This window comes from Sorghum bicolor, chromosome 4 (assembly GCF_000003195.3).
Source record: "Sorghum bicolor cultivar BTx623 chromosome 4, Sorghum_bicolor_NCBIv3, whole genome shotgun sequence".
In the NCBI taxonomy this organism is placed as follows: domain Eukaryota; kingdom Viridiplantae; phylum Streptophyta; class Magnoliopsida; order Poales; family Poaceae; genus Sorghum; species Sorghum bicolor.
The window spans coordinates 60021041-60046702 of NC_012873.2; the positions used below are offsets into that span (position 1 = coordinate 60021041).

At 47.0% G+C, this 25662-nt stretch overlaps 1 protein-coding gene and 1 pseudogene across 1 annotated transcript; one reads left to right on the forward strand and one right to left on the reverse strand.

Moving 5' to 3' along the window:
* Positions 5709-7184, forward strand: LOC8071748 (mucin-7). Its single transcript, XM_002452578.2, has one exon. It carries the CDS (start codon positions 5943-5945, stop codon positions 6855-6857), a length of 915 nt encoding a protein of 304 aa, XP_002452623.2. The 5' UTR covers positions 5709-5942; the 3' UTR covers positions 6858-7184.
* LOC8071749 lies at positions 13617-20666 on the reverse strand (annotated as a pseudogene).

Below are 25662 nucleotides of genomic sequence, written 5' to 3' on the forward strand. Positions count from 1 at the left end.
TTGTTTGAGTCTATTCAGTTGACATTAAATGCAGCTCGTTGGAACCAGAGAACCATGACTTAACGTGCATGATTAAATGGTGGAACCCAAATTAATTGAGGGTAGAATGATCTTTTGTTTGTCACACTAATCTGTCTGAAATCTGCTAGAAATAGCAGTATTTGGGGACGGAGGGAGTATTTTTTATTTATATTTAATGTCACATGCATGTGTTGCAAGATTTGATGAAGTTTTCAGTTTTAAGAAGGAACTAGGCCTTGTTTAGTTGGAGAGAAAAAAAAAATAGGGTCACATCACATGTTTTGTAGGATGTCATAAGGGTGTTTGGATACTAATAAAAAAACTAATTACGTAACTCGACTAGAAACTACGAGACAAATTTATTAAGCCTAATTAATTTAATCATTGGCACATACAGGTTATTGTAGCACATAAGATTAATCATGAGCTAACTAGACTTAAAAGATTTATCTCGTGGTTTCTAACTAAATTATGCAATTAGTTTATTTTTTAAATTTATATTTAATACTTTATGTATTTATTTTAAAATTCGATGTGATGTGTGAAAATTGTTTATGTCTGAACAAGACCTAAAGTGCCCAGGCTCCTGGGATATGAAAACGAATCACGTTTCTTCCTGCTCGCGCGGGCACCTGCCGCCTCCACTCGTGACTCACTGCAGTGTGATTGAGCTTGAATACCTCTTGGGACTGCTCCACAAATTCTGCTCCATAAACTTCACTGTGGAGCAGCTCTACAAAAATCTGGAGTTTGTGAAGTACCTCTTTAGGTGCTCTCACAACTCTACACTTTTTCCTCAAACTCAGTGTATGGAGCTGAAACCGTTTGGCTAAAAAACATAGAGCGGAGCTGAAAAACGTCGAGCAGAGCAGTCCCAAACACCCCTTAACCAAATAATGGCTCTACTGCCGCGTGAAACCAAACAACAAAGCCTGCATAGCGTGAGCCTCGCTCCGGGCGGCCGGCCTGCATCCGAGATGCAAAACGGGCTCAAAGGGGAAGGGAACCAAGCACGAAGTTTAATGGTTTTTATTAGGTTCTATATTATATAAAAATAAAACGGGGAAGGGAACCAAGCACGAAGTTTAATAGTTTTTATTAGGTTCTATGTTATATAAAAATAAAACTTGATCTAGGACTATCGTGTAGCATTGTCTTTGTTAATTTCTCACCTTAATTATTATGGTGATTAGGGTTGAAAATAGCATGGATCATCCTCCGCTCCTATTCACTGAATTCTAATAATATGGAGAAGTGTTTTTATTATCCGCTCAGAACAATCCGAATCCGATTATATACAGACATGGTGTAGGATATGGGACCAACAAAATCCAGTAGATATGGATCTAATAGTTGAAGGTAGATTGTCCGACGCTTATAATAGGGTAATTTGAAAATTTACAGAAAAGCTGGTCAATTATATATATTGATTTAAGTACCTTTTCACATATGTAATTGTAATCCTAGTGATCGGTTGACTGGCGGCTAATTAGCAAAGGCGACGCACAGTCCTTCACTTGAACAATGCTTGTTTTATACTCTTGAATCCAATCTGAGAACTTATATTATTTTTGTGAGCTCTTCAATCAAAGTGGTACGGTGGATTGATGGTGACTATGTCATGTGTGTATTGTTGCTTTATAACTTTAGTTGATGTATATCATAAAAAACAACACGTGAGTACATCAGTCTAAATCCATATCATTTTCGACATCTTAAAAATCCATATTCGCATCCGTGTAATACTGATCCGCTCCGAATCCGACAAAATAAAATGGATTAAAATATGTGAAAGACATTATCCATTCCGATCTGATCCATTTTCATCATTACGGTGATCTCCAATATGAGTGTGCCTCTAAGCACCTAATCCGTTGGTCTTTTATGTTGGTCGTGTTGGGACAATGCAACGTGGGGGCATAATCGAGTTTCGCGGTTGTATCTACTTTCTCCATACTCATAAAGAAAGTCGTTTTAGACAAGGTTTAAGTCAAACATTCGGAATATACATCATGAATAACTTTTAGGTTGTTGAGTTTAGAAATGTAAAACTATATGAATAGATTTATCTTGAAAAATACTTTTATAAAAATATACATATACCATTTTTGATAAATATTTTTTATAAAAACAAAAAGTTAAAGTTAGGTTTTGGAGACCGTTCTAAACGATTTTCTTTATAAGGTATGGAGAGAGTATGTGTTACTGGCTCGCTGGATTTTGATCTTAGTATAGTCGGATAGGTATCGTGGTTTCTAGACCAAACAACGGAGAATAGTACTGTCAAAGTAATGTACATCTTGTTAAGATGCCAAACTTTTTTTTTTATGTTTAGCGACTATATACAAAAGTATGCAGTGCATAATAAGTATTATAGATTGTTCACGAAATATACTTTTATAAGTATTAACACTATTTTGTATATGTCTAATCAAACTTAAATTGCAAGTTGTGCAGTTATTTAGGACTAAGAGAGGAGTATTTGATATTATGGATGTTTATATATTTTTATAAAAAGATGATCAAACTGAAAGTAAGTACATTCTTTTGGACCGAGGGGGGTATGTCAGGATACGTTTATGGGGACGCTGGGGGCACGCGTACGTCCGGGGCCGCGCGCGGTAGGTCCCCGGCATGGCGCCACGGCGGGCACTGTCCATGTCCGGCGACGTGACGCCGATGCCGCTCGGGCCCGGCGCACAGCAGAGGGTACACGCACTTGTGCGTACGATCAAGCGATGCCAGGTGCAGTCCTGCAACCCTTCAGAGCCATGTCATGGACGCATGTCAGGCGGGCCGTGCACGGCGTGGCGAGGCGACGTGCCCGCGCACTGTTGCACTGCAGTTGCTTCGGCCCTTGCAATAGTTGCATTGGAGGGAGGGGCGGCAAATAGTGAACGCCAAGCGTGTCGCAAGCACGTACGCCGGTGGCCCGGCGGTGCAGGGTGAGCGGCACGAACGCCGGGCGCGGCCGTGCGCGGTGGCAGGCGCCTGATGGGAGCAGGGAGCACCGCCAGTGGTGGCCGGCAAGGGACCCCCCCGTCCCGACCGGACAGTCCTGCACGTCTCTGTGCGCGGGTTCGTCTGTGCAGTGCACGGGCCCGGCCGGCAGGGAGCTCCAACAGTTTCTACTCGCCGCCACACGCACGTCTCTGGAGTGTCTGGATATGGTAAACTCAACACGGCTGGAAATTATGTCAGGTCTTGTTTACTTCCACCCAAAAATATAAAAATTTTCAAGATTTTTCGTCACATCGAATCTTTATAAGCATGCATGGAGTATTAAATATAAACAAAAATAAAAACTAATTATAGAGTTTGGTCGGAAAAAGAAAGAATTAACGAGACACATCTTTTGAGCTTAGTTAGTACATGATTAGACAATAATTACTGCAAACAAACAAAAATGTTACAGTACAGTGTCACAAAATTTTTGAGTTCACCGACCAAACACGGCCCGAGTCTTTGGCTGAGAGAAGAGAAAACGCGCAGAAGCGGCTGAGAAATAAAAAATCGAACTCTTTAATTGTTTCGGTAACCTGCGAGATGAACGTACGCACATACGGTGAGAAAGATACATCATCAGGTACGAATGGCATGCAGGGCACAACCAAAGGAAGTACAGGTACGTGCCCCTAGACAACGGCACGTACTCTTACGCGTACTCTGATCTGATACTCCTACCCTATCTACCCGGCAAGCACACAGACGACGACGACGACCGCAATTGTACGTGCGACGATCGGACGGTGTATGTGAGCCCAGCTGAAGGCTGAAGCCGGTGTGGAGACGGCCAGATCGATGGGCTAGGGAGGGTTAGGCGGGCGAAAACGATCGCACCCGGCACCCGCCTGCCGCCTATGCTCGCCATGAAGGCGCGGCGCGACGCGACGTGCGGGCGTACGTGTGCAGATGGCTCCCACTTCCGGGCCCCGGTCACGTCTCCGACCTGCTGTAACCACCGTCGATGTTCGAAGAAGAAGCTAGCACGCCACGACACCGGTGGCCAATCTGAGCAAGCCAAACCATGCGATGGTCGAGCCCCGTGCCGCGCGCGCATGGAACGCGCACAGCTAGCCCGCCAGGCGGCGGCCGGCCGGCCGGCCGTCCGTCATCACGCGATCGAGCGCGTGATGGGCTCGCCGCGCTCCTTCCTGAGACCGCTCGATCGATGGATTCGGCAACGCCACAATTACTAATCCGGGCAAGGTGTTCTCAGTCCTATCCGGACTTGGCAGTATCATCACGGCCGCGTGCGTGCGTGCGTGCCAGCCCAGCGAGCGCGACGTGCCGGACGCAACAACTTACCCAACCGGCGGCGGGTGGGTGCCTTTACTGTTCGGGTGACCGCGGCCTGCCCGCGTCGGCGTCGCGTTCGATCGCGAGCCGCCGATCGCCCCTGGAGGGCAGCAGAAGGGGCCGCGTGCGTGCGTGCGGGCGGGCGCGAAATCGTCCCATCGGGACGACGTCTTTGCTGCGACCCTGACCGCGATTCGATCGGGCGACCGACGACTGTTCAGCGTTTCAATTCGGCGTGGACACAGCTCGTGTTGCCACCATGTGGACTCCATCGCTCGACGCTCCATAGCCCACATTAGCATGTCCCGGCGCCGCCTGTAACCGGACGCCACTTCTTTGGTTCTTGCAAGCGGAATCTGGTCCATGCCGGCACCAGTTGAGTAAACTGGAGTGGCGAAAGCCTTGTGGCCGCATTGCATGCATGAGAACACGAGGCCACAAATATCTGCAGTATACCATCTTTGCTGGCACAGCGATCCTATGGGCAGGCCGATCAGATTCGTTCGTTAAGAATGTTCTGCCAGCGTATGGTGACAGCCTGCGTCCGGCGTTCAGAAACGGAGGGCCAAGTGGTTGGTTCTACGTGCCCATCTCGAAAGGAAGCCCGGAACGTCGACCGAAACAAGCGGCGCAGGTTCGTCCACGGCGCGCCTTACCTCTTCGATCGGGCCAGCATGTCGAACCAGTAGCTGCAAACTCTCGTGGCCTATCCTCCGAAGATCTCCACGCACAGATCCTGCAGATCAGAAATCGTGCCTAAGAATGCAGATTATAAAGAAAATGAATTAATTATACTTATACGAGAATGCAAGTAGCTATGTGAACTTGCTAAAAGAAGTAGCTACGTGAGTCGTGAGATTTGACCACAGTCACCGGAAACCACGGTACAGTGTACCGTCCTGACCGTGAAAAATCCTTTACCATTCTACGTTCCACGATACTCGTTCTACGACCTAATCATTCCGAGAACTTTATGACTGTGGATTTGATAATTATTCGGTAGTGTGTACTCAAATTGTGCAGGATAAGCGTGACACTCTCTTCGACTGCACTGTAGTTTTTGGGTGTTGTTTTTGTTGCAAAACTAGGTTGGCACTTACATTTTTTTATCTTCATCTAATAAAAATCACGGCAAAATTTTTGCTGTTGTTTTTAAGAAAACATTAGGCAAGATCAGAACGCACGATACTAGTGATCTGAGCACGAAATCCAGCGACATCGCCGATCAATGCAGGAGATACGAGCTCCATCTACTCGAGTAGCCGTCGAGGTCGATCGGGCATACGCGCCTACACATATACTACTCCTACACGATAAGGAACAGTGGGGGCCAATTGGGTCAATAACACACAAACCGAAGGGCAGTTCCGTAACTTAGCTAATGCAGCTGCGCACAGCAAACAGGAGCGTGAGAGTGCCAAGTCTAGATATTTACCCGCCATCGGTGTGTGATGCAGAGGCGATGCCGAGCGGGTGGAGCTCTTGCCACGCCACGCTCCCGCCTCCCCGGCAAACAACAACACACACTAGCTAACCTTCACGCCCGCCGAGCGCCGAGGCCAGCATATCCTAGCAGTAGCACGTTGTAGTTGCAGACGACGCGCGCGCCGGTAGACGCCATCATGCAGGAGTTCCAGTCGATCCCAGGCCTGGCCGGGCGTCTGTTCGGCGGGGCAGGGGCCGGCGACCTCCGGCGCGCGCAGGCGCATGCGCAGCAGGGCCCCGGGGCGCGGTGCGGCGGCGTGTCGCCCGCGGCGCCGCCAGAGGTGGTCAAGTGCCCGCGGTGCGAGTCCACCAACACCAAGTTCTGCTACTACAACAACTACAACCTGTCGCAGCCGCGGCACTTCTGCAAGAGCTGCCGCCGGTACTGGACCAAGGGCGGCGTCCTGCGCAACGTCCCCGTGGGCGGGGGCTGCCGCAAGACGAAGCGCGCGTCGTCGTCGTCGTCCGCCACGTCGTCGGTGCCGTCCACGCCCACGTCGGGGTCGGGCGACGCGGCGGCCAACAAGAACCCGCGCCGGGCCTCGGCGTCCTCGCCCCGCTCTACCAACAGCGGCAGCGCGAGCCCCACGGCCGCCGCCGCGACAACGCCGACGCCGGCCCCGACCACCCCCGCCACGCCGTCGTCGAACAGCAGCGTCGCCGTTTTCACGACGAGCAGCCACCACCACTCGAGCCCCTTCTCCACGATCGACGTGGTGGCGCCACCGGCGCCGATATTCGCCGATCAGGCGGCGGCGCTGGCGTCCCTCTTCGCGCCACCGCCGCCGCCGCCGCTCCCGGTGTTCACCTTCGCGGCGCAGCCGAAGCAGGAGGAAGCGCCCACCACCACCTCGGAGCTGCAGCTGGTGGCCGGGCTGTCTGCTGCGGCGCCGTCCTCCTCCTCGGTGGTCTCCGAGGACATGGCGCCGTTCGCGTCCCTGGACGCGGCGGGGATATTCGAGCTCGGCGACGCCGCGTCAGCCGCCGCGTACTGGAACGCCGGGAGCTGCTGGACGGACGTCGTCCAGGACCCCAGCATGTACCTACCCTAGCTCGTTTGGTTTAGTTACCTATCGCGATCGCTAGATTAAGCCGTGGTTAAATGCTTCTTAACGACGACCACGAGCTACTACACTACGTCTCCCTAATACTAGCTACTCCCATGTCCACGCTCTCTGCTGCCTGCCCTGCCTCTCTCTGTAACTTTTTTTTTTCCCTTACTCTTGTTTATTTATTGGTAATTTGGCTTCACACAGGCTGCGTCTAGAAAGCTAACACCTGTGTGCCCTGTCTGCACTCTGCGAGTGCATGTGGCGGATCATTGCCGCGGTGCGATGGAAATATTAATTAATCGCATTATTATTGGTTTTTTTACTCTTCGTAATAACTTTGTAAGGGACATCAGGTCGATCTGTTAGCTTGATAAATACTAATGCATGTATGAACGGTCAAAGCCGATGGTCAGGTGTATCGGCAGGGGATGAAGATGATCGATCAATGGTGCGTGTCCTTTTGGTTAGCGGTTGGTTTGTTAATTTCGGGGTGGTGCCCCAGCCGTACATGCCTCTCGCTCTCCGGGGAGTTTGTGCTGATGGCGACGCCACTTGGTAGCTGCTAGCTACTACAGCTGGCTGGCCTACGTACATTGCTTCTCTGTACGCCTATATACGCCTGTTCGTTGGCCCAGCTCCAGCAGCATGGCCTCCTGACATAACATGCTTCCGTGCATCGCCAAACGCTGCGCCGTGTCGCGTGCCTGCTCACGCGAGCTTGGTCAGCCCCCTCGTCGTCTGGTGCGGCCGGCGCTGTGGTTAACGGCGGAGCCGAGAGGAGGATTCCAGTGAGTCGCTCGCTGGACGCTGGTGCGTGCCGGGCACAGGTGACAGTAGAAGTCGCGAGACGTCGTTTTTCTGCTGGTTTTAAGCTGAAGTGCCTGTGTGTCACCACTTAATAACCGAGCCCAAGAGTCGTCGTAAATTGACTGGTGAGCTAGTAGTCACCCGCCACACGCACAGGTTTGGCTTGGATCGTCATGTTCAGTTGGATTGACGACCAAGTCATTGCGTTGCACCGCGGCGATCTCTCAGGAAATTCAAGCACGGGGCTTACGATTGCGATGTTGACGGGCAACTGAAACCGGAACCGCATGACCGCCCAAGAAACTGTCAGGTAGTGCCTGCTACACACTCTCTGACAACCTGATGACGTACCGTACATTGAACCATACTAAGGGGTGCCTACGGACTGATGCGTCACCCTTGGCACGACAAAGATGCATCAGTGTACCGAACGCACGACGGCCGTCGCGGCGTCTCCCACCGTCGCACGCGCTGCCTAGCCTGTCAATTTTTTAAAAACAAATCTTAGCCTGTCCGTCGTTGATTGCATCACAAACGCAATCAATCTGTCACACACTAGCTGCTGCGGTTGTTTCTTCTCCGATTCTCCGTCCACCGTCCATCATGCAGGATACACAGGATTCCAACACACAAGTCTTCCAGCAGGCAATCAAATTTGTGCAAATAACAACGAACAGATTCCAAACGCTTCATGCACTATCCACTGGGGCATCAGATCATTGCCCGATTGTGTTGAGTCGCCAGGAGACTGTGCCGAGGAAGGCTATGTTTCGCTTCGAAAATCACTGGCTCAGCATAGATGGTTTCAGTGCAGTGGTACAACAGGCCTGGAGCAAAATGCAGGTGGGATCTGCACACACGGTCCTCAGGAAGAAGCTGAAAGAAACTGCAAGGGCACTTAGAAAATGGAGTAAGTCACTGTTCGATAATGCTAGAATGCAGCTGCACGTTGCCAACGAGATCATTATGAGGCTGGACATAGCACAGGAGGAAAGGCAGTTATCCCACGATGAAGACAACCTGCGAGCTGAGCTAAAAGTAAGAGTCCTAGGCCTTGCTGCCTTGGAAAGATCCCGGAGGCGACAAGCCTCCAGGTTCATATGGCTGAAAGCAGGAGATGCCTGTACAAAATTCTTTCATCTAAGGATGAATGGTAGGAAACGGAGGAAATACATATCGTCACTTAAAAGACAAGATGGCACCTTAACATGGGACCATAGTGAAAAGGAGCAGATTGTGCACGATTACTTCTCCAACATCATGGGTCTGAGAGTGCCAAGATCAAGATCTTTTGCTTGGGCACGACTAGGTTTAAGCACAATCCAAGAATCCCCTGGCTTAGAGATTGATAGGCCTTTCACTGAGGAAGAAATTGAGATAGCAGTTAGAAGTCTACCAAACGATAAGGCGCCTGGACCTGATGGCTTCACCAACAATTTGTATAAACATTGTTGGTCAATTATCAAGTTGGACATCATCAGTGCCTTCAACAGTGTATATAATCACCGCTGCGATACACTGGATGGTATTAACAAAGCACAGGTGGTAATGATCCCGAAGGTCGATGTGGCAACTGAACCGAAAGATTTCAGGCCAATCAGTCTAATTCACTCCTTTGCTAAACTCCTCACAAAGGTGCTAGCCAACAGATTATCTACATACATCGACGGCCTGATATCGCCCTCTCAAAGTGCATTTATCAGAAAAAGGTGCATTCAAGACAACTTTATTTATGTAAGAAGTTTGGCTAGACATTATCACAGAACCAAAACACCAGTCTGCCTAATAAAACTAGACATTAGTAAGGCTTTTGATACTGTCTCCTCGGAATACCTTCTTGAGATGCTCAACCAGAGGGGTTTCAGTACTAGATGGACGGACTGGCTGGCACAGATCCTCAGCTCTTCATCATCAGTTGTCTTACTGAATGGCAGCCCAGGGCAAAGCATTGCACACCGCCGAGGACTGCGACAGGGCGATCCGCTGTCTCCTTACTTGTTCATCCTTGCCATTGATGTGCTCAATCGGCTGTTTGACATTGCAACTGAAGATGGCTTCCTAAGCCCACTTAAAGGCCGACAGGCGCGTTTGCGGCTATCCTTGTATGCAGATGATGCGGTCATCTTCACGAACCTAAAAAAGGAGGACATTAGATGCATTATGCAAATCATGGAGGCCTTTGGTGAGGCCACAGGCTTGAGAATAAATATGGACAAGAGCACAGTTGCACCTATCAGGTGCGACTCGGTGGACCTGGATGAGGTGCTCTCTGATTTTGCGGGAGCACGTGTTAAAATCTCGGTCAAGTACCTTGGATTACCGCTGACTCTAGGGAGATTAAGAATGGTGCATCTATAGTATATTCAGGACAGGGCAAAGGGGAAAGTAGAAGGTTGGCAGGGGCGTTTGATTAGCATAGCAGGAAGGAGAGAACTAATTAAATCAGTGATCACAGCCCAGCCAGTATACCTAATGACATGTATCAAACCTCTGAAGAGATTCATTAAGGAAATTGACAAGCTCAGGAGACGCTTCTTGTGGGCGGGACACGGTGACCTTACTGGTGGAAAATGTAAGGTGGCATGGCCAATAGTCTGCAGGCCAGTGGAGAATGGTGGGCTAGGAATAAAAGACCTGGAATGCTTCAGCAGATCGCTTCGGCTTCGATGGCCGTGGTTCGCGTGGGATAGCAGGGAACGGCCATGAAAGGGCCTACAGATTCCGGTTGACAGTGAAGACATGCAGCTCTTCAATGCAGCAACCAAGGTCGAGCTGGGTAATGGGCGCAAGGCAGTGTTCTGGACGTCGAGATGGCTACAAGGGGAGACGCCGGCTGTACTCTACCCAGCCTTATACAAGCACAGTAAGAGAAAAAACCGATCAGTGTTGGATGCGATGACACTAAATAGGTGGATCACGGATATCGATTACAATTTGACCCAACCGTTAATTGCTGAATTTGTGAGCCTCTGGGAAAGAGTTCAAGCTGTTGTACTATTAGAAACACAGGAGGATCGGATAGTATGGATGCACACCGGGGACGGGGAATATTCAGCGAGATCAGCGTATAACTTGCAGATGGAAGGGTCCACCAGATGCGCAGCGGATAAACTGACATGGAAAACAAAGGTGCCTCCAAAGTGTAAGTTCTTCATATGGCTGCTAATGAAGGGGAGAATCTGGACAGCGGCGCGCCTGCAGGTGCGAGGTTGGCCAAATGAGTACTTCTGTCAACTGTGCATAAGAAATTTAGAGACTGCAACTCATCTCTTTATAGAATGCTGCATTGTAAAGAGCATTTGGGCAAGGGTGGCTCACTGGATCCGTGTCACAAACCTAGCACCGGAAAACTGGAATCATACAGACAATGTGCAAGAGTGGCTACTGTGTATGGCCGATGTACAACTGCCAGCCATCAGAGAAGGCGTCAAATCTCTACTCATACTTGTTATCTGGGAGATATGGCGGGAAAGAAGCAATAGAGTTTTTAGGAAAATCTCAAGGTCTGTGCAGCAAATCTTCAGCAGCATACAGGATGAGGCAAGGACTTGGGCTCATGCTGGAAATAAAGGCATGCAACTATTGTTGGCTGCAGGGACTGCGCATAGTGCAGTTGCTACCACTTAGTATGTAGTCCGTTTGTATTCTTACCAGGGGTGGCGAGGGGTTTTCTTTCCTGAACCCCAAGCAAAAAGGGTGGTTGGGGCAGGCGCAGCTTGTGCCACTATAAGCCCCATATTGTAATCATGTCTGTAATTCAACTTCGCTCTTATCAATGAAAGCCGGTAACGGATTTTTCGAAAAAAAACAAACACATGGACACGGGCGTGGTTGTCGTTGGAGAACGAACGGCTTGGGATCGTTCTCCTTCTCCAGTTGGAGGGGCAGCGTATATATAGCTAGTGTGACAAATCGGAGAACCGAACGCGACGTCGAACTTGTGCCGGTGTCGTTTCAGATTGACCAATGCCGATCTCCCCCGACCCTACTCGGCGTCGATGATTGCTTCAGGTTAACGATATACATGCGAGAGTGTTCTTATTTTTCAAGAATAAAAGATAACGCGAGATTTCCTTGTCCAAGACTCCAAGAGGGCTATGGCCTATGGGCCTACGAGATGGACAAACAAACAGCAGCGGCGACCGGCGACGGCGCGAGAACTTCTCCGAGTGGAGGGGACGGAGGGTGGGGGCGCGCAGCGGGCCAGCGGCGGAGGCATCCGGGACAAGAATTCCCCCGCCTCGCGTCGTCGTTCATCGATCCACTGTTGCTTGGGTGCTTGACCCACGCTGAAAGGCACAGAATAGAAGATGCGCCTGCACGAGGAACACAGGGGCCCGGGCGCGGGTCGTGACTGTGCGGTGAGACTGTTTGAGATGAGTACTGTGTGTCTGTGTGTGTGGATCGACGTCCCTGTCAATCGCCGGTCGCGTCAGGGACGAAAATCTTTCCGGTGACTGCTCCGTCTCCGTCTCCCGTTCGTTCGTCAGGCTCCGCGTGCGTGTTTCGTTCGTTTCCTCAAATGTTTCATTGCATCCGGGTAAGGCAGTTTGACTCCTCCATGTGTGTCTTTCTGTGTTTCTTCGCTGTCGATGTTTGATCCAGAAGCTCTGTGACGCCTTTGGGGAAGCGGTTGAGGATCGGAGACGGGGTCGCATCGCACACTCTTATTTTTGTTTTTCACAAAATTTCAGCTTTCTGATGATCTGATCTGCAAGAAAGATTCAGTTCACAGAATTCTCAAGGCCGTCCCATGAACACGTACTCTGACGTCTCAATTGATGTCCTGCCAAGCCGCTGCTACGAAATGAAGGAGCTTCAGAGTTGAGAACAGTAAAAGCGGACCAGGAATTTGCTTGTGCGCCACTGGGAACAATGCTACGGCTCGCAGATAGGGGAATTTATGCCTGCGCAGCCGATGCCGCCGGCAGCCTGGCACAGGGGACTGAGTCAACGCAACCACATCAGCATCCAAGTGCCCAGTGGCATTCACTGCGGGGAAGGACGACGGCAGCAGAACAGAAGGCCATTGCTGCTGCTAGCAACCGACAGGGTATGATCCTGGAAAACCTGCTCGCTCTGTCTCTCCAAGCAAACAATAGTTGGCGACTGTGGATCCATCGGCTTCAATTACTCTCCTTCCCCTTCCACCTGCCGCCGCTGTTGGTTTGCTACCAGCGTGTGCCAAGCCCAATATTGGACATTGTCTCAATTATTTGGCCAGCACTTGGGCCTTGTTTAGGCCTTGTTCAGTTTGCAAATTTTTTTGCGTTTGGGCACCGTAGCACTTTCGTTTTTATTTAACAAATATTGTCCAATCATAGAGTAACTAACCTTAAAAGATTCGTCTCATAATTTACAGATGACTTGTGCAATTAGTTTTTATTTTCATGTATATTTAATGCATCATGCATGTTCCGCAAGATTCGATGTGATGGGAAATCTTGAAAATTTTTAGGAACTAAACAAGGCCTTAGTTCCTAAAAAATTTTGCAAAATTTTTCAGATTCCCCGTCACATCAAATCTTTAGACGCATGCATAAAGTATAAAATATAGACGAAAATAAAAACTAATTGCACAGTTTGGTCGGAATTGACGAGACAAATCTTTTGAGCCTAATTAGTTCATGATTGGACAATATTTGTCAAATACAAACGAAAGTGCTACTATTCCTATTTTGCAATTTTTTTTGAACTAAACAAGCCCTTGGTTTAACGCTAAAATTAGGCAGAACCAAAGAGCCGATCTATACTGAACATGGTGACACAGTCACATGCTATGCTCGGACAGCAGGTTCGACACCGGCCGAGAATTTGGTTCAGGAACTACCCAAGGAAAGAGGGCTGATTTTCAGCTGGTGGATGGCTACAATTGAGGTGTTTCGTAATATATTGTTTCTGATCTTGTAAGCTGAATAGTATTTGCTAAAACATAATTAGGTTTACAAAATGCACAAGGCAAATGGAGACGTTTCATTCAAACCCCTTTGTCACGGGGGGTTCATGCATGCATGCATTTTCAGCTGTTCACCGTTTGTTTCAGAGAAATTACATCTATTGGCATCAGTAGCAAATTCGAAGAAAAGCTGAGTTCTTTGAAACGACTTCTGTTATTATCTTCTTTGGAAATTAAAGACCTTGATGGAGAAGGCAAAGCTGGAAGCAAAAAGGATAGTGAATCCAACTACTGCACCAGCTGCATAAGGCAAGTGATCATGCCTGTATCCAAAAAGCCTGTCGACATAATCTTTTACCATTTCACCTTCTTTCAGCATCTCTCTAGATTCTCCATATTGTGAAGCAGCAAGCCCGTACAGTGTCCATGCCACTGGGCATGCCCAGGCATACCATCTCCACCATATTGGCATCCTCTGAAATCCAAGTGTGTCTACTTAAGTATGACTGCTAATGTAGTGCAAGGGAAAGAATATAAGTTTATAAAAAACTTACGGGCCAGGGAACTAAGAAGCCCGCAAAGATGTTCCATATAGCATAGGATGCAGTCGAGAGTATAGCAGCAGTTTCGGTGCTGGGTGTCATGGCAACTGCCATCATCCCACAAAACGTGAAGTACATGAAAGTGAAGAACATGAAGAAGATGTACCAGAAGAACTTGTCGACTTCCCTGTCAAAGCCAATCAGGATATAGACAATGAGCCCATACACGATGGTCTGGAGGAAGATGTGTGGGATCTCAATAAGAACCTGTTTAATGGTTAACATTGTAGGAAGTCTATTAAGCAGTTGAAGTAGAAACGATGCAGGCTTTACTCTTTATTCAAGCATCCAACCGAAATCAGTAATGTAATGTTTACCTGTGCAAAAGCATAGGGTAGAGCAGAGTACATTCCCGCTGCCTTTTCTCGGTAGAAGACCATTCGCTCAGTTTCTACAATTGGTTGCACTGTCTGGCCATTCTGCATTCCAATGAAAATGACAGCAGCATACATGGAACCAAAAGAATTGAACAGATCCTGCCTCTTGTTTCTGAAAAGGTAAGTTAAAACGAAATTTTTATTTGTTACTCAACTATAAGCCTAAATTTAAACAGAAATTGGAGTTTCAGTTTGAGTTACTTACACTTTCTTTCCAAAGTTCAAGAAGATGGTGCTGAATATGAGGGCAACAACTGTCGTGAAGAAGATTCTCATTGCAGTATATGAAGGATTTCTCCAATATGACTTGTTCTGTTTCCACAGGCAAGCCATGCATTGTGCATGGAAGGACTGCGAATACTGCGTTGGGAAGTACAAGTCCTTCGATCCAGGTGGAGGTTTGCTTAGTTCACTGACCAAAGCTTTGTTCCTCCTGCAACAATGTGATGTAATCAGTATTTTGAGGTTTAGCATAAGAGAGAATGACTTATCAAAAAAACATAAGAGAGAATGTGGTTACAAGGATTCGCCATACCAGTATAGGTCAGAATTCTTGTATAGTTCAGCAAAGCTAATTCCAAGGTTATCTTCTTGAGCTGGAGTGGTCACTTCCAGCATCCATGTGGCAGGATTGTAACCATCTTTTATTTTATTCACTCCTTGTATTCCCTTCATTTGGATAAGTCATAAGTGTGAGCAAAGGTTAACAGCCATAGCATGTGTTGAATTGAGCTATACAATCTTGTTCAATAGCACTGAGGCTCACCTCAAAGTATGAGATTAGATGGCATGAGTGACGTCCTAAGGGGCCAACATATATCTCTTCCCCTCCTTGTTTCAGCAGAATTAGCTGTCAAAGTTCAGAAAGTGCAAGTTACGCCTTTTTAGTTACACCCAAAATCCAAAAACTTTTCAAGATTTCCCGTCACATCGAATATTGCGGCACGTACATAGAGCATTAAATATAGATAAAAAGAATAACTAATTGCACAGTTTGCCTGTAATTTACGAGACAAATCTTTTGAGCCTAATGAGTCCATGGTTAGACAATAATTACCAAAAAAAATGAAAGTGCTACAGTACCCGAATAAAAAAATAGATCTAAACAAGGTCTAATTTTCTGTATATAGTGTGGGGCTGTCCTGTGGCTTAGTGTTTCTCTGGCTTTAGTGTCCCCTGCTATGTCATCAGGTTTCTCTTATTTGGGTACTGTAATTGACATAGTTTTTCCCGTGATGGCAAGTAGAACTGGGAATCTTGTTGTGCTGTTTCATTTAGTTTGAAAAATGCAGTAAAATCAGCAACTTGCCTCATCAAAAGACTCAAAGATGTCAATGCTGGGCTGGTGGATTGTGCATACTACTGTTCTTCCAGTGTCAACCATATTCCTAACGTCCTCATCATTATTGCAGCTGACCTTGCATCTAATCCTGATGTTGGTTCGTCCATGAATACAATGGACGGGTTGGCAACAAGCTCTACAGCAATCGTGAGTCTCTTCCGCTGTTCAGTTGACAAACCATTCACTCCTGGTAGTCCCACCAGTGCTCCTCTCAAAGGTGTCAACTCGACGAGTTCTATGATCTCATCCACAAACATCTACATCCATAAAGAAAAGCATTTCAGGGCTCTGGTGATCAGATGCGATACAAAATATACATTTTCCGGAGTTAGGAATTAGAAAAAAAATGAAGTCATTGAACTAACTTTTCTTGTTTCCGGGTCAAATTCTAGGGGTAACCGGAGCCATGCTGAGTACATGAGGGATTCATGGACGGTAACATGTGGTGAGTGGATATCATTTTGCTCACAATATCCGGAGATCCGTGCAAAGGTCTCTTGCTTCTTTGGATATCCAGAAATGCAAATCTCTCCTTCAATGTAACCACTAGTTTTCCTTCCTGCCAACACATCCAGCAAAGTAGTCTTGCCAGCTCCACTGACACCCATCAAGGCCGTAAGAACTCCTGGCCTGAAAGCTCCACTGACACCCTTCAGTAGCACTATCTGACCTCCAATTCTACCTTTTTCTTTCATTTCCTGTTAATCTTTCATATGAGATTAACTATATTGCTTGTAATGTGTGTCAGAATAGGGTAACACTTATGATTTAGGCATACCTGAGGAATATCCACAGAGTATCTAACATTGAGAAACGTAATCGACAATGGGATAAATGGCAGTACCATTCCTCTCTTTTCATTGCCAGGTGCAGTCATTTCTCTGCGTCCTGCATTTGTAACATATCATAAAGAGCAAGAACAGCGTTTTTATTCAACAAATGTTTTACCACACTGTACTTAAAGACTGACCATTAATCGGTGAAATCTGGAGTTCCTTTCCAGCAGAGAGCGACCGAATGCCTTTTCCATGATTATCTGCATGCTTCTCTTGTTCCTCTTCAGAAACAACAGCGTGGCCTTTTTCAAGTGCTGGAGTTACGAAGATGTAAGTGCTAGACCTATGAAGTTTGAATGGTGTTGTATCAAATCAATGGATTTTTGAGTTCTCAAGGTACTCACGGTCAAGCCAGTCGAGGAAAATAACAAAGAGGATGTTGAAGAGTATGATGTATCCAAGCAATGCACAGACACCAATCCAGTACCAGTTCAGATCAACAAATATGCCACGTGCTTCCAGAACTTGTATGCCAAGTGTGTTGTTGCTTGCAGTGATATTAACAACCTGCACAAAAAATGTCATTTTTCTGAGTATCCTAGCTGTGCATAGGCTGATGAGGCCTGTACTGCTCGAGAAGATGCTGCATTACCTTCTGCCAGCTATGGCCAAGAAACTCGTTCATTGCCATGGCATTTTGTGCATACATAAGAGGGGAGGACCAGTAGCCCCAAATCCACCAGTTTTTTATGTTGTCTGCAGAAAAGAGAATTCAACACTGTGTTCTTGGTGCTGCGGTGCTGCCTCAAACTTATTTAATGAAAAAAAAACATACCACGATCTATCAAGAAGCCTCCAAGAATCAGCATAAAAATCTGAGCGAATGCCCCAAATGTATTTGCAACAATCATCTCCCTTCCCAGTGCCGCAGTTAGCCGGAAGAGGCCAGATGCCATCTGACTTATCAGTACCAGCAGTAGGTAATGGCGGAAGAACCTTTCAACATTTGGATCAAAGCCAATGGCATAGTAAGTCATGCCTATCCATACGGCACATTCAATGAACGATGTTGGGATCTTGACTAGCCATGTAGGCAAAGCATATGCCCATGCTGGATATAAGAGCATGTCCCTTTGCTTATAGAAAACAGGCAGCCTGGAAATGCTCATGCTAAGCTCAGTAAATCCATTAAACAAGTGAGTGACAATGCTAAGAAATATTGCACCCAAGAAGATAACTCCGTCTTCGACAGTGCTTCTGTGCATTTCTGTGCGCAGGAAGACCGTCATTGAAATGGTTCCAATCACTATGACCTGGTAGAAACATTTAAGTCATCAGAATTTACTATCAAATAGATTCTGAGTGATGATATGTGAAGAACCAAGAGTCCAAGACACATACTTTGACTACTCTGAGAATGTAAACGAGCAAGTTCCTTTTCATCAGCAACCACTCCCTAGAGAAGCATGCCTTCAGAAGCTCCATCTTTCTGATACCGTACTCTGATGTTGCGAGCGCAGCAGGATGGCTTCTGGATCGATCAAAGGGCACACTGAGCTCTTCCACCAGCTTATGCCCAACATGGAATGCTTTGAATGCCTCTACAAAGTTGTTGACCGAGATGTACTGGTGTGGTTTGTCTCCTTGGCACCAGTACTGGTGCTGATCTTTCCTAGATGTGACCTGTTGAAACATAATAAAGGTTTGTCAAATCAGAGGAACCCTAAACCCTAACATCAAAAGAAGAAATTCTGGTGGACCAACTCACTTCTTGTAAGAAGTCTGCCACACCTTTCCTCTCAGGACATTTGAAGCCCAAAGCTTCGAAGAACTCAAGAATGTTTTCTCGTGGACCCTGATAGACAATTTGGCCCTCTGATAAAAGAACAATGTCATCGAAGAGTTCATAAGTCTCAGGTGGTGGTTGAAGCAGCGCAATGAGTGCGGTGCCACCAAGGATTTTGATAGAGTTCCTAATGGTATTTATAATCTGGTACGCTGTAGAGGTGTCGAGACCATTTGAAATCTCATCCATGAAGAATGCTTTAGCTGGACCAACAAGCATCTCTCCTGCACAAACCCATTCATTTTAACTTTTAAGCTAAGGTGGCAATGTAACTCAGTATATCATGATTCTCTATTTGAGAGCAGATAAGTCACATACCGATTGTGAGACGCTTCTTTTGTCCTCCTGAGATACCTCTAATCATAGTGTCTCCCACCATTGTGTCTGCACAGGTTTCTAGGCCCAGAATCTGCATTGAACTTGCAAGTCTGATCAACGCTACATTCTATATGGTTTTGCCAGTTATATATTTTACTACTCACTTTTAGGGTATAATCTGTGATCACACGCTCCTGACCTTCCACAGAGATAGCCTGTTTAGGCAGAAGAGAAGTACAGGATTGATTGCCTTTTTGCCCTTGTATTAGAACAATGGATTTTTTGAAAATGAAGCGGTACTTTACCTTCATGTAAACATCAAGATCAGGATCTGGTCTAAGATTGGCTTCTTTTTCCCTTCTTGAGAGTTCTGCAATCATGTCTGTGCAAGTAATTTTAGTCGTAGGGTCTAATAATTACTTAAATGTTAACGTCTACTCCTACTGCATACCATATCGTGTTCCAACTCCTTGACACCTTGCAGAGAAGGCCAATATTTCCCTGACGGTCATTTCGCCGATATGAACATCATCCTGCCCAATGTAAGCTGATGTCTTCTGAGGGACAAACTCATTCATGCCATGCCCATTGTAAATTACAGTACCAGAGACCTGAAGACAAATTCATCCGTATTAGATTTTTTTCTTTTCTTTTCTGAAAGGTCCTCTTGCAACATATTATTTTCTTTTTCAGTTTTTTTTGGTAAATTGTTGTCATGAAGATTGTGGTACCTTCAGAGTTGACTCAAGTCTCCCTGCCAAAGCTAGGAGTAGGCTAGTTTTACCAGACCCAGGAGATCCAAGCAACAAAGTCATTCTGCAGAAATACACTACTGCTATTAGACTCCAGACATGGTTGTTCCATTTTCACAAAGATAAAAAAATTTTTTGCAATCTCTTGCAGATGGAAGTTAGTTATTTCTCATATAAACTCACCTGGAGGGCCTAATTATTCCACTAAGGTCACGAAGGATAGAGATGGGCCTTGTTTTAGTAGGAATGATATGCATAGCGTTCAGCACAGCCTGACGAAACAGACGACAAGAATCAGAACTTCATGCTAGACAGTAACTGAACCTTTGTCTTCTACGACTAACCGTGAAGCTGAAGCATGACACTGGCCACTGGGTAATGTTTCCTTACCATGATGCTGTTGGAGAAGAAGCTGAGGAATGTTGGAACACTCTTGTTACCCACAGGTGCCTCGGCTTCTATTCCCAAGCGCTCAAAACGAACTTCAATCGTCGGGTTGTCCATCCCAACTCTATCACAATAAGCAGCTAACAGGTTAAAGAAATCTGAAATCAATGCACAACTGACTTTCAGCGAGACGAGCGAGTGCTCACCGCTGCATCCGCTCCCGGATCCTGAGGAGAAGCCTGCTGTTATCCTCATCAGCGGTGCTTACCAGCCGGTCGACGAGGTTCTTCACCTCCTGCCTCCCGATGCGCCGGACATCGACCTGCCGCACATGGCCATCGTCGCCGGCGAGTATGCCCTTCCTCATGCGGCTGTACGTCGGGGACCTCTCGATCGCCGCCCAAAGCCGCGCCGCCTCGTTGTCCGTTCCGTGGCCGCCGCCGCCTTCGCTGGGGGTTTGCTCCCCGCCGCGGCTATGAAGATTTTCTTCCTGCATGATCATTTCATTGCAAACAGTAAGTCACTCAGATGATTTTTCTTTCTTTCAGAAATCATGTACAAGATCGATCTTGAGGATCTTGGATCTCCGAATCAACGAAGCCTTTGATTTCTTTACCATCTGCACTGCACTAGCCCCTTGTTGTGATGAAGAAGCTAATTTCTACTGGAATCCATCAAAATGCTAGCTAGGCAGAGTTTGCTGAAATTGGCGGTCACGCTCCATGGACAAATGGCGCAACTGAGGTTTGCCGTGTGCTGTACACATATAAGCATGTCAGTCGTAATTCATCACACACGGGTGAAATGACTTTAATCTGGGTAATTAATTCCAAATTGTTATGGTACAAAAAAGAAATGCCTAATTCGTGATTCACCGAACGAGCTGGCAGCCTTCATCTTCCCATGATTGATTATAGTTCCATTTGCAGCCACACGGAGTTCCAAATATACGACCGACCTTGCTAATCTCGTCTGCTGCGTGGCCTATCTATCTAGGTTCCCTGTTTGGATGTACTCCACTAGACTAGAGTTTGTTGCTTCCGCTCGTAAGTCACAGCTGCAGGCCTGCAGCCACAAGTAGTGCACCCGAGCACACTAGCTGTTTGCCAGTTTTCTGTCGCCGGTGCCTTGGAGGCAATGAGCATGCGCCCAGTGTCGAATATATTTCCTTTTTTATTTGAGAAAGCGGCATGCTATGAACTTAATATGACAGTGTACAAATGTAGCGTAATGAATGATTAAATGCGTGTGTGTATATGATGTTTGACAGTCGTGTAAAAGGATGTGCACGTTGCGCCAGTGGCGGACCTAGAATTTTTACTCAGCGTATACCATTATTTTTTTCATACAATTTGGTATAATCTTTATTATGGATTTGCTGGTGTGTGCCAGATAATCCATCAACAAGTAGACTTTCGTATTCTCAAACAAAAAAATTATGGATGTGCCTCTAAAACCATTTGAACGCCGAGAAGTATACCGTAAGTGGTCAGCAGAGCCTATAAGCTCAGACTCTAGTTTGTTTCCAGGTTTCACCCGTGATCAGTATTCTAATAAATAGTTTTAGCGCTTCGCTTGCAGATCCAATTTTTAAGTCTAATATCCATGCATTAGCTTGTAGACCACTAACTAAAAGGACCAAATATATATTTTCTATGTAACAAAAGCGATCAATAAGCAGCACATGAAGAAATAGATAACTGGATAGGTGAGTGTTGTGATAAATTCTCCAACCTTTCGGTGTAGCAAAAGAAAGATATAAACAAGAGAGGATTATTGTGCCAAAGTGCAAACCTCTTGCCGCTTGCCAGTTTCTGGCCTCCACAGCGCTTGGCTCCACTGGCCATGGGGCGTCGCAAAACCGTGCTTGGCCTCTCGCTTGGTGTCGTGAGATCGATGTTTGGATGTCAAGCCGCCGCCACTCGCCCATGTCTCAGCCGCAGCGAGTCGAGCACTTGACATCACGACGGTTTGAAACCACACACTGGGATGATTGCCGTGGGAATATATGATTAGGCTTTAGGCGTCGACTCGTCGTATTGGTCTGCCCCTTGATGCTTGCTATCGACTGTGTATATGTGGCCAGGCGAAACTTCCTCGTTAACAAGCTGGCAAGATTGGATAGGTAAGTTTTTTTCCCATATACATACGTATACTTATTACGGCCAGATCCTAGGTATGTCGTGGACCTACCGGCATACCCTGTAGGTCCGCCACTGCGTTACGCGGCGCGGGCAATCGGATCTTTTAAAAAAAACACAGTAGTCTATAGATTATTTTTTGAACATGTTCACTGAATTTATTCTAGATTTTAGTGATATATGACGTATCTAATGACAGAGAAATCCCTACAGTAATTTAGTCATTATCGACAAATATGCTACGTGGGAGCGTCCAAGTTAGAAACACTGGTCAAACTACAGGTCTACAGCTAGTGGGAGCTAGTGTGTACATATTTGGCCTTTCGATCGTTGTCATGCATCTTTCTTTGTAAATCAGCTTCTCCGATTTGGCGACTGCTACCGCACGACGGCGCGTTGTGGAAGAATTCTTTTTTCCTAACTTAATTAATACAAAGATATGCATATCTCTTCTCCCTTGCGTATTTTAGAGAAGAAATCGGTCTATGATGCTCTGATATACACGTCATCATAGACGTATAATCTGTTGCCAAAAAAAAAAATCTAGAGAAAACTACATGCATCGATCAAAGACAGCCTTCAGTCCAGATGGGGTTCTGTGTTTTGTCTTCTGCAGGTTGCTGATGGGTGCTTTCGGAGTTTGCTAAAGGAGTTGTTTACAACTGGAGCTCCCTCAAGCTCAGGTGTTGGGTGTCAAGCCAGCGCCTGCATTTTTGTTTCTTTCATGTTATTTTAGACTTTTGGCTCTATTAGCTCTGTTCTAAGTTTTTGGATGTGGTTCTTCTGTGATTAACTGCTTGTGATGGTATGCCATCACTTTATGCTCTAAACGGTTAAACCGTACGTCTTTTGGTTAATGCTAAAAGACTGGGGCTTTCGGTCGGTCCTAAAACTCTAAGAACTGCACGCGTCCAGGATTTCACGACAAACAAGCATTGCCAAAATGCCAGGACAAAATAGCTGCCACTAAGTTATTTTTAGAAGACTGGATGTGCCTAGGCTTCCACTAAGTAATTTCACGTATAACTCGGATTAATAGCTTCCACTAGCATCTTGGACTGTCTAAGAAGAGAGCGTATGCTATGGAAATCAGCTTTGTATGCAAACTATGTAAACTCTCGTTAAGAGCGTAGGATGATCATCCGATAGTTAAAGGTAATGGTGGGATATTTTTCACTTAAACCCTCCACTCATCCTACTCTAATTAATTATTTTGCCCATTCTCTGTAACAAGGGCAGATCGACTCATTGAATTTGCTCCTAATAAATTGAGCCCATTGTTCGGAGAGGGCTGACCCCACATGAGGATGGTCTAAAGGGTGAGAAGCCTGTTGACCCTAATCGACCCTCGAATGATTGGTGTTGTTATTGCTGAGTAGTCTAGCTTCGGCCTTTTGAAGAGGGGACACAATGCTTAGCCAAGGAAACCATAGTTACCTCTCTAGAATTGTCAAAAAAAAAAAGTTACCTCTCTAGCTAGCTATAGCTTGTAGTTTCTTTGCTCTCACTGCAAATTTGAGCTTGGACAGTATCTTCGTTTGCTACCAAGGAAACCAAATTTTGTTTGGCCTATATTTATGACTTTATAGGCTAAGTTTTAGCTGAATCTTTTATATTTTTTTAGATAATAGATATAAAATCCAGCCTCTACATCCGAGGATGTACACAGCCCAATATTACAGGGTTTTATATGAGATAAAAAAGAGAGCCATAGTCGTATACATGGACCGGGACGCTAGTTTAAACAATATAAATGTTTCCATCCTTTATTGGATATCTCTAAAGCAATTACTTCTAATTTCTTGCTTATCTTCGAGAGCATGTCCTTGGCTGTCTCATCAAGCTGCAGCTGAGCCCAAAGGCATAACCAGTACGCTCCCCTGAAAATTACCTGCATAATAGAGTTAGTTTTTATTTTATTAAAAACATAATCATTGCGGCATCTCTAGATAGCCCAAAGCAAAGCAGCCACCCCACCCAAATCAGATCTCTAATCTTTTTATTTTGATTAGATAGCCAAATACCGAACATGTGGCTGATTGATCTAGGTTGGGTCAAACTAGTAGCAAAGAAGATAAGCCTCCAAATCATTTTGGTAAAGGGACAGAATGTTGAATAGTTTCATTCCCATTACAGCAAATGCACTTCAGACTCCCTTTAGAAAGGATGTATTGTTGGGGAACAGCTGCATCCTTCCCCCTGGTAGCGTCGAAGGTTATCCTTCACCCAAGGAACCTCCGACGCCTGAAGCGTCGAAGGATAACCTTCGCTGGAAAATACTAATGTTGACGACTCGCGTCGAAGGTTATCCTTCACCTGAGGAACCTCCGACGCCTGAAACGTCGGAGGATATCCTTCGACGGGAAATGCTAATGTTGACGACTCGTCTGGTCGTGCGAAGTGTGTGCAGGGACTGAGACACCGGCGGAGGTCCACGAGCGAGGAAAGGTTGGAACCTCCGACCCTCCCGGGTCCGAGGATGGCGGGAGAACGCAGCCAGGCCAAGGAACCTCCGACTGGACCAGGCTAAGGAGGAACTCCCAGGATGGCCGGGTCGAGCAACCTCCGACCAGCCGGGCTGCGGAACCTCCGACACCAAAGCGTCAGAGGATCCGCAACTGGGCGGAGGATCCAAGCCTCCGACCTGCTGAGGCCCCAGTCAAAGGATGAACGAAGGGTTTGCAATGTGAAATTACGCGGGTGTATTAGGGTCAGTAGACTGCGATGAAAGAATATGCTGGAATATTCCCCCACCGTCACGGGGCATTTATGTAAATGTCATTGGGTCGGTTTCCGGGCCCTATATAAGGGGCGTGATACCGCCATTAATAAGAGAGAGCATTCACTGTATTCACCTACTACTGAGCTTACTGCCTGTTGGAACTCAGACCTCTCACGGCACCGAGTGAGAAGGTTCCCTACTCACCGTACTGCTGGGAAGCGCGGAGAGCCTCTTCCCAACATTGGCGCCCACCGTGGGGCCCGGAGTATAACCTGCGATGGCTGGAAAGAGAACAAGCACCACAAGACCTCGGGCAGAGCCCTCCAGGAGAGGAAGGCCGAGGAGGGCCGTGCGAAGCGCGTACGCGACCGTGGAGGGAGAAGGTTCTCAGGACGAGCAGCCAGAGAACGAGCAGCCGGAAACACGCCGGGAACCTCCTCCCGCCGCAGACCCGGCGCAACCCACGGCCGCGCAAGAGCTCCAGCAGCTGCAAACGCAATTGCGGAACCTTCAGCAAGAGCGAGACCGGATCGCTGCTGCCTACGCCGCCAGCCAAGAGGCAGCGGTAGCCGCGACGCAAGCGGCCGAGATCAGGCAGCAGCTTTCACTCCTGCAGGCAGAGATCCTTAGCATGCAACCTCCGGCTCAGCCGACAATTCAGCCCGCTGTTCTGAACAGCGTCGGCCCAGCATCAGATGTGCAACCGACGAACTACGGCGGCATGCTGCGGGGCACGTTGGACCTTCGTTCCCCTCTGTCCGAAGGATTGCAGACCTCGCCTTGGCCTACAACCTACAAACCAATCACGCTCCCTAAATTCAGCGGAAAAGCCGATCCGC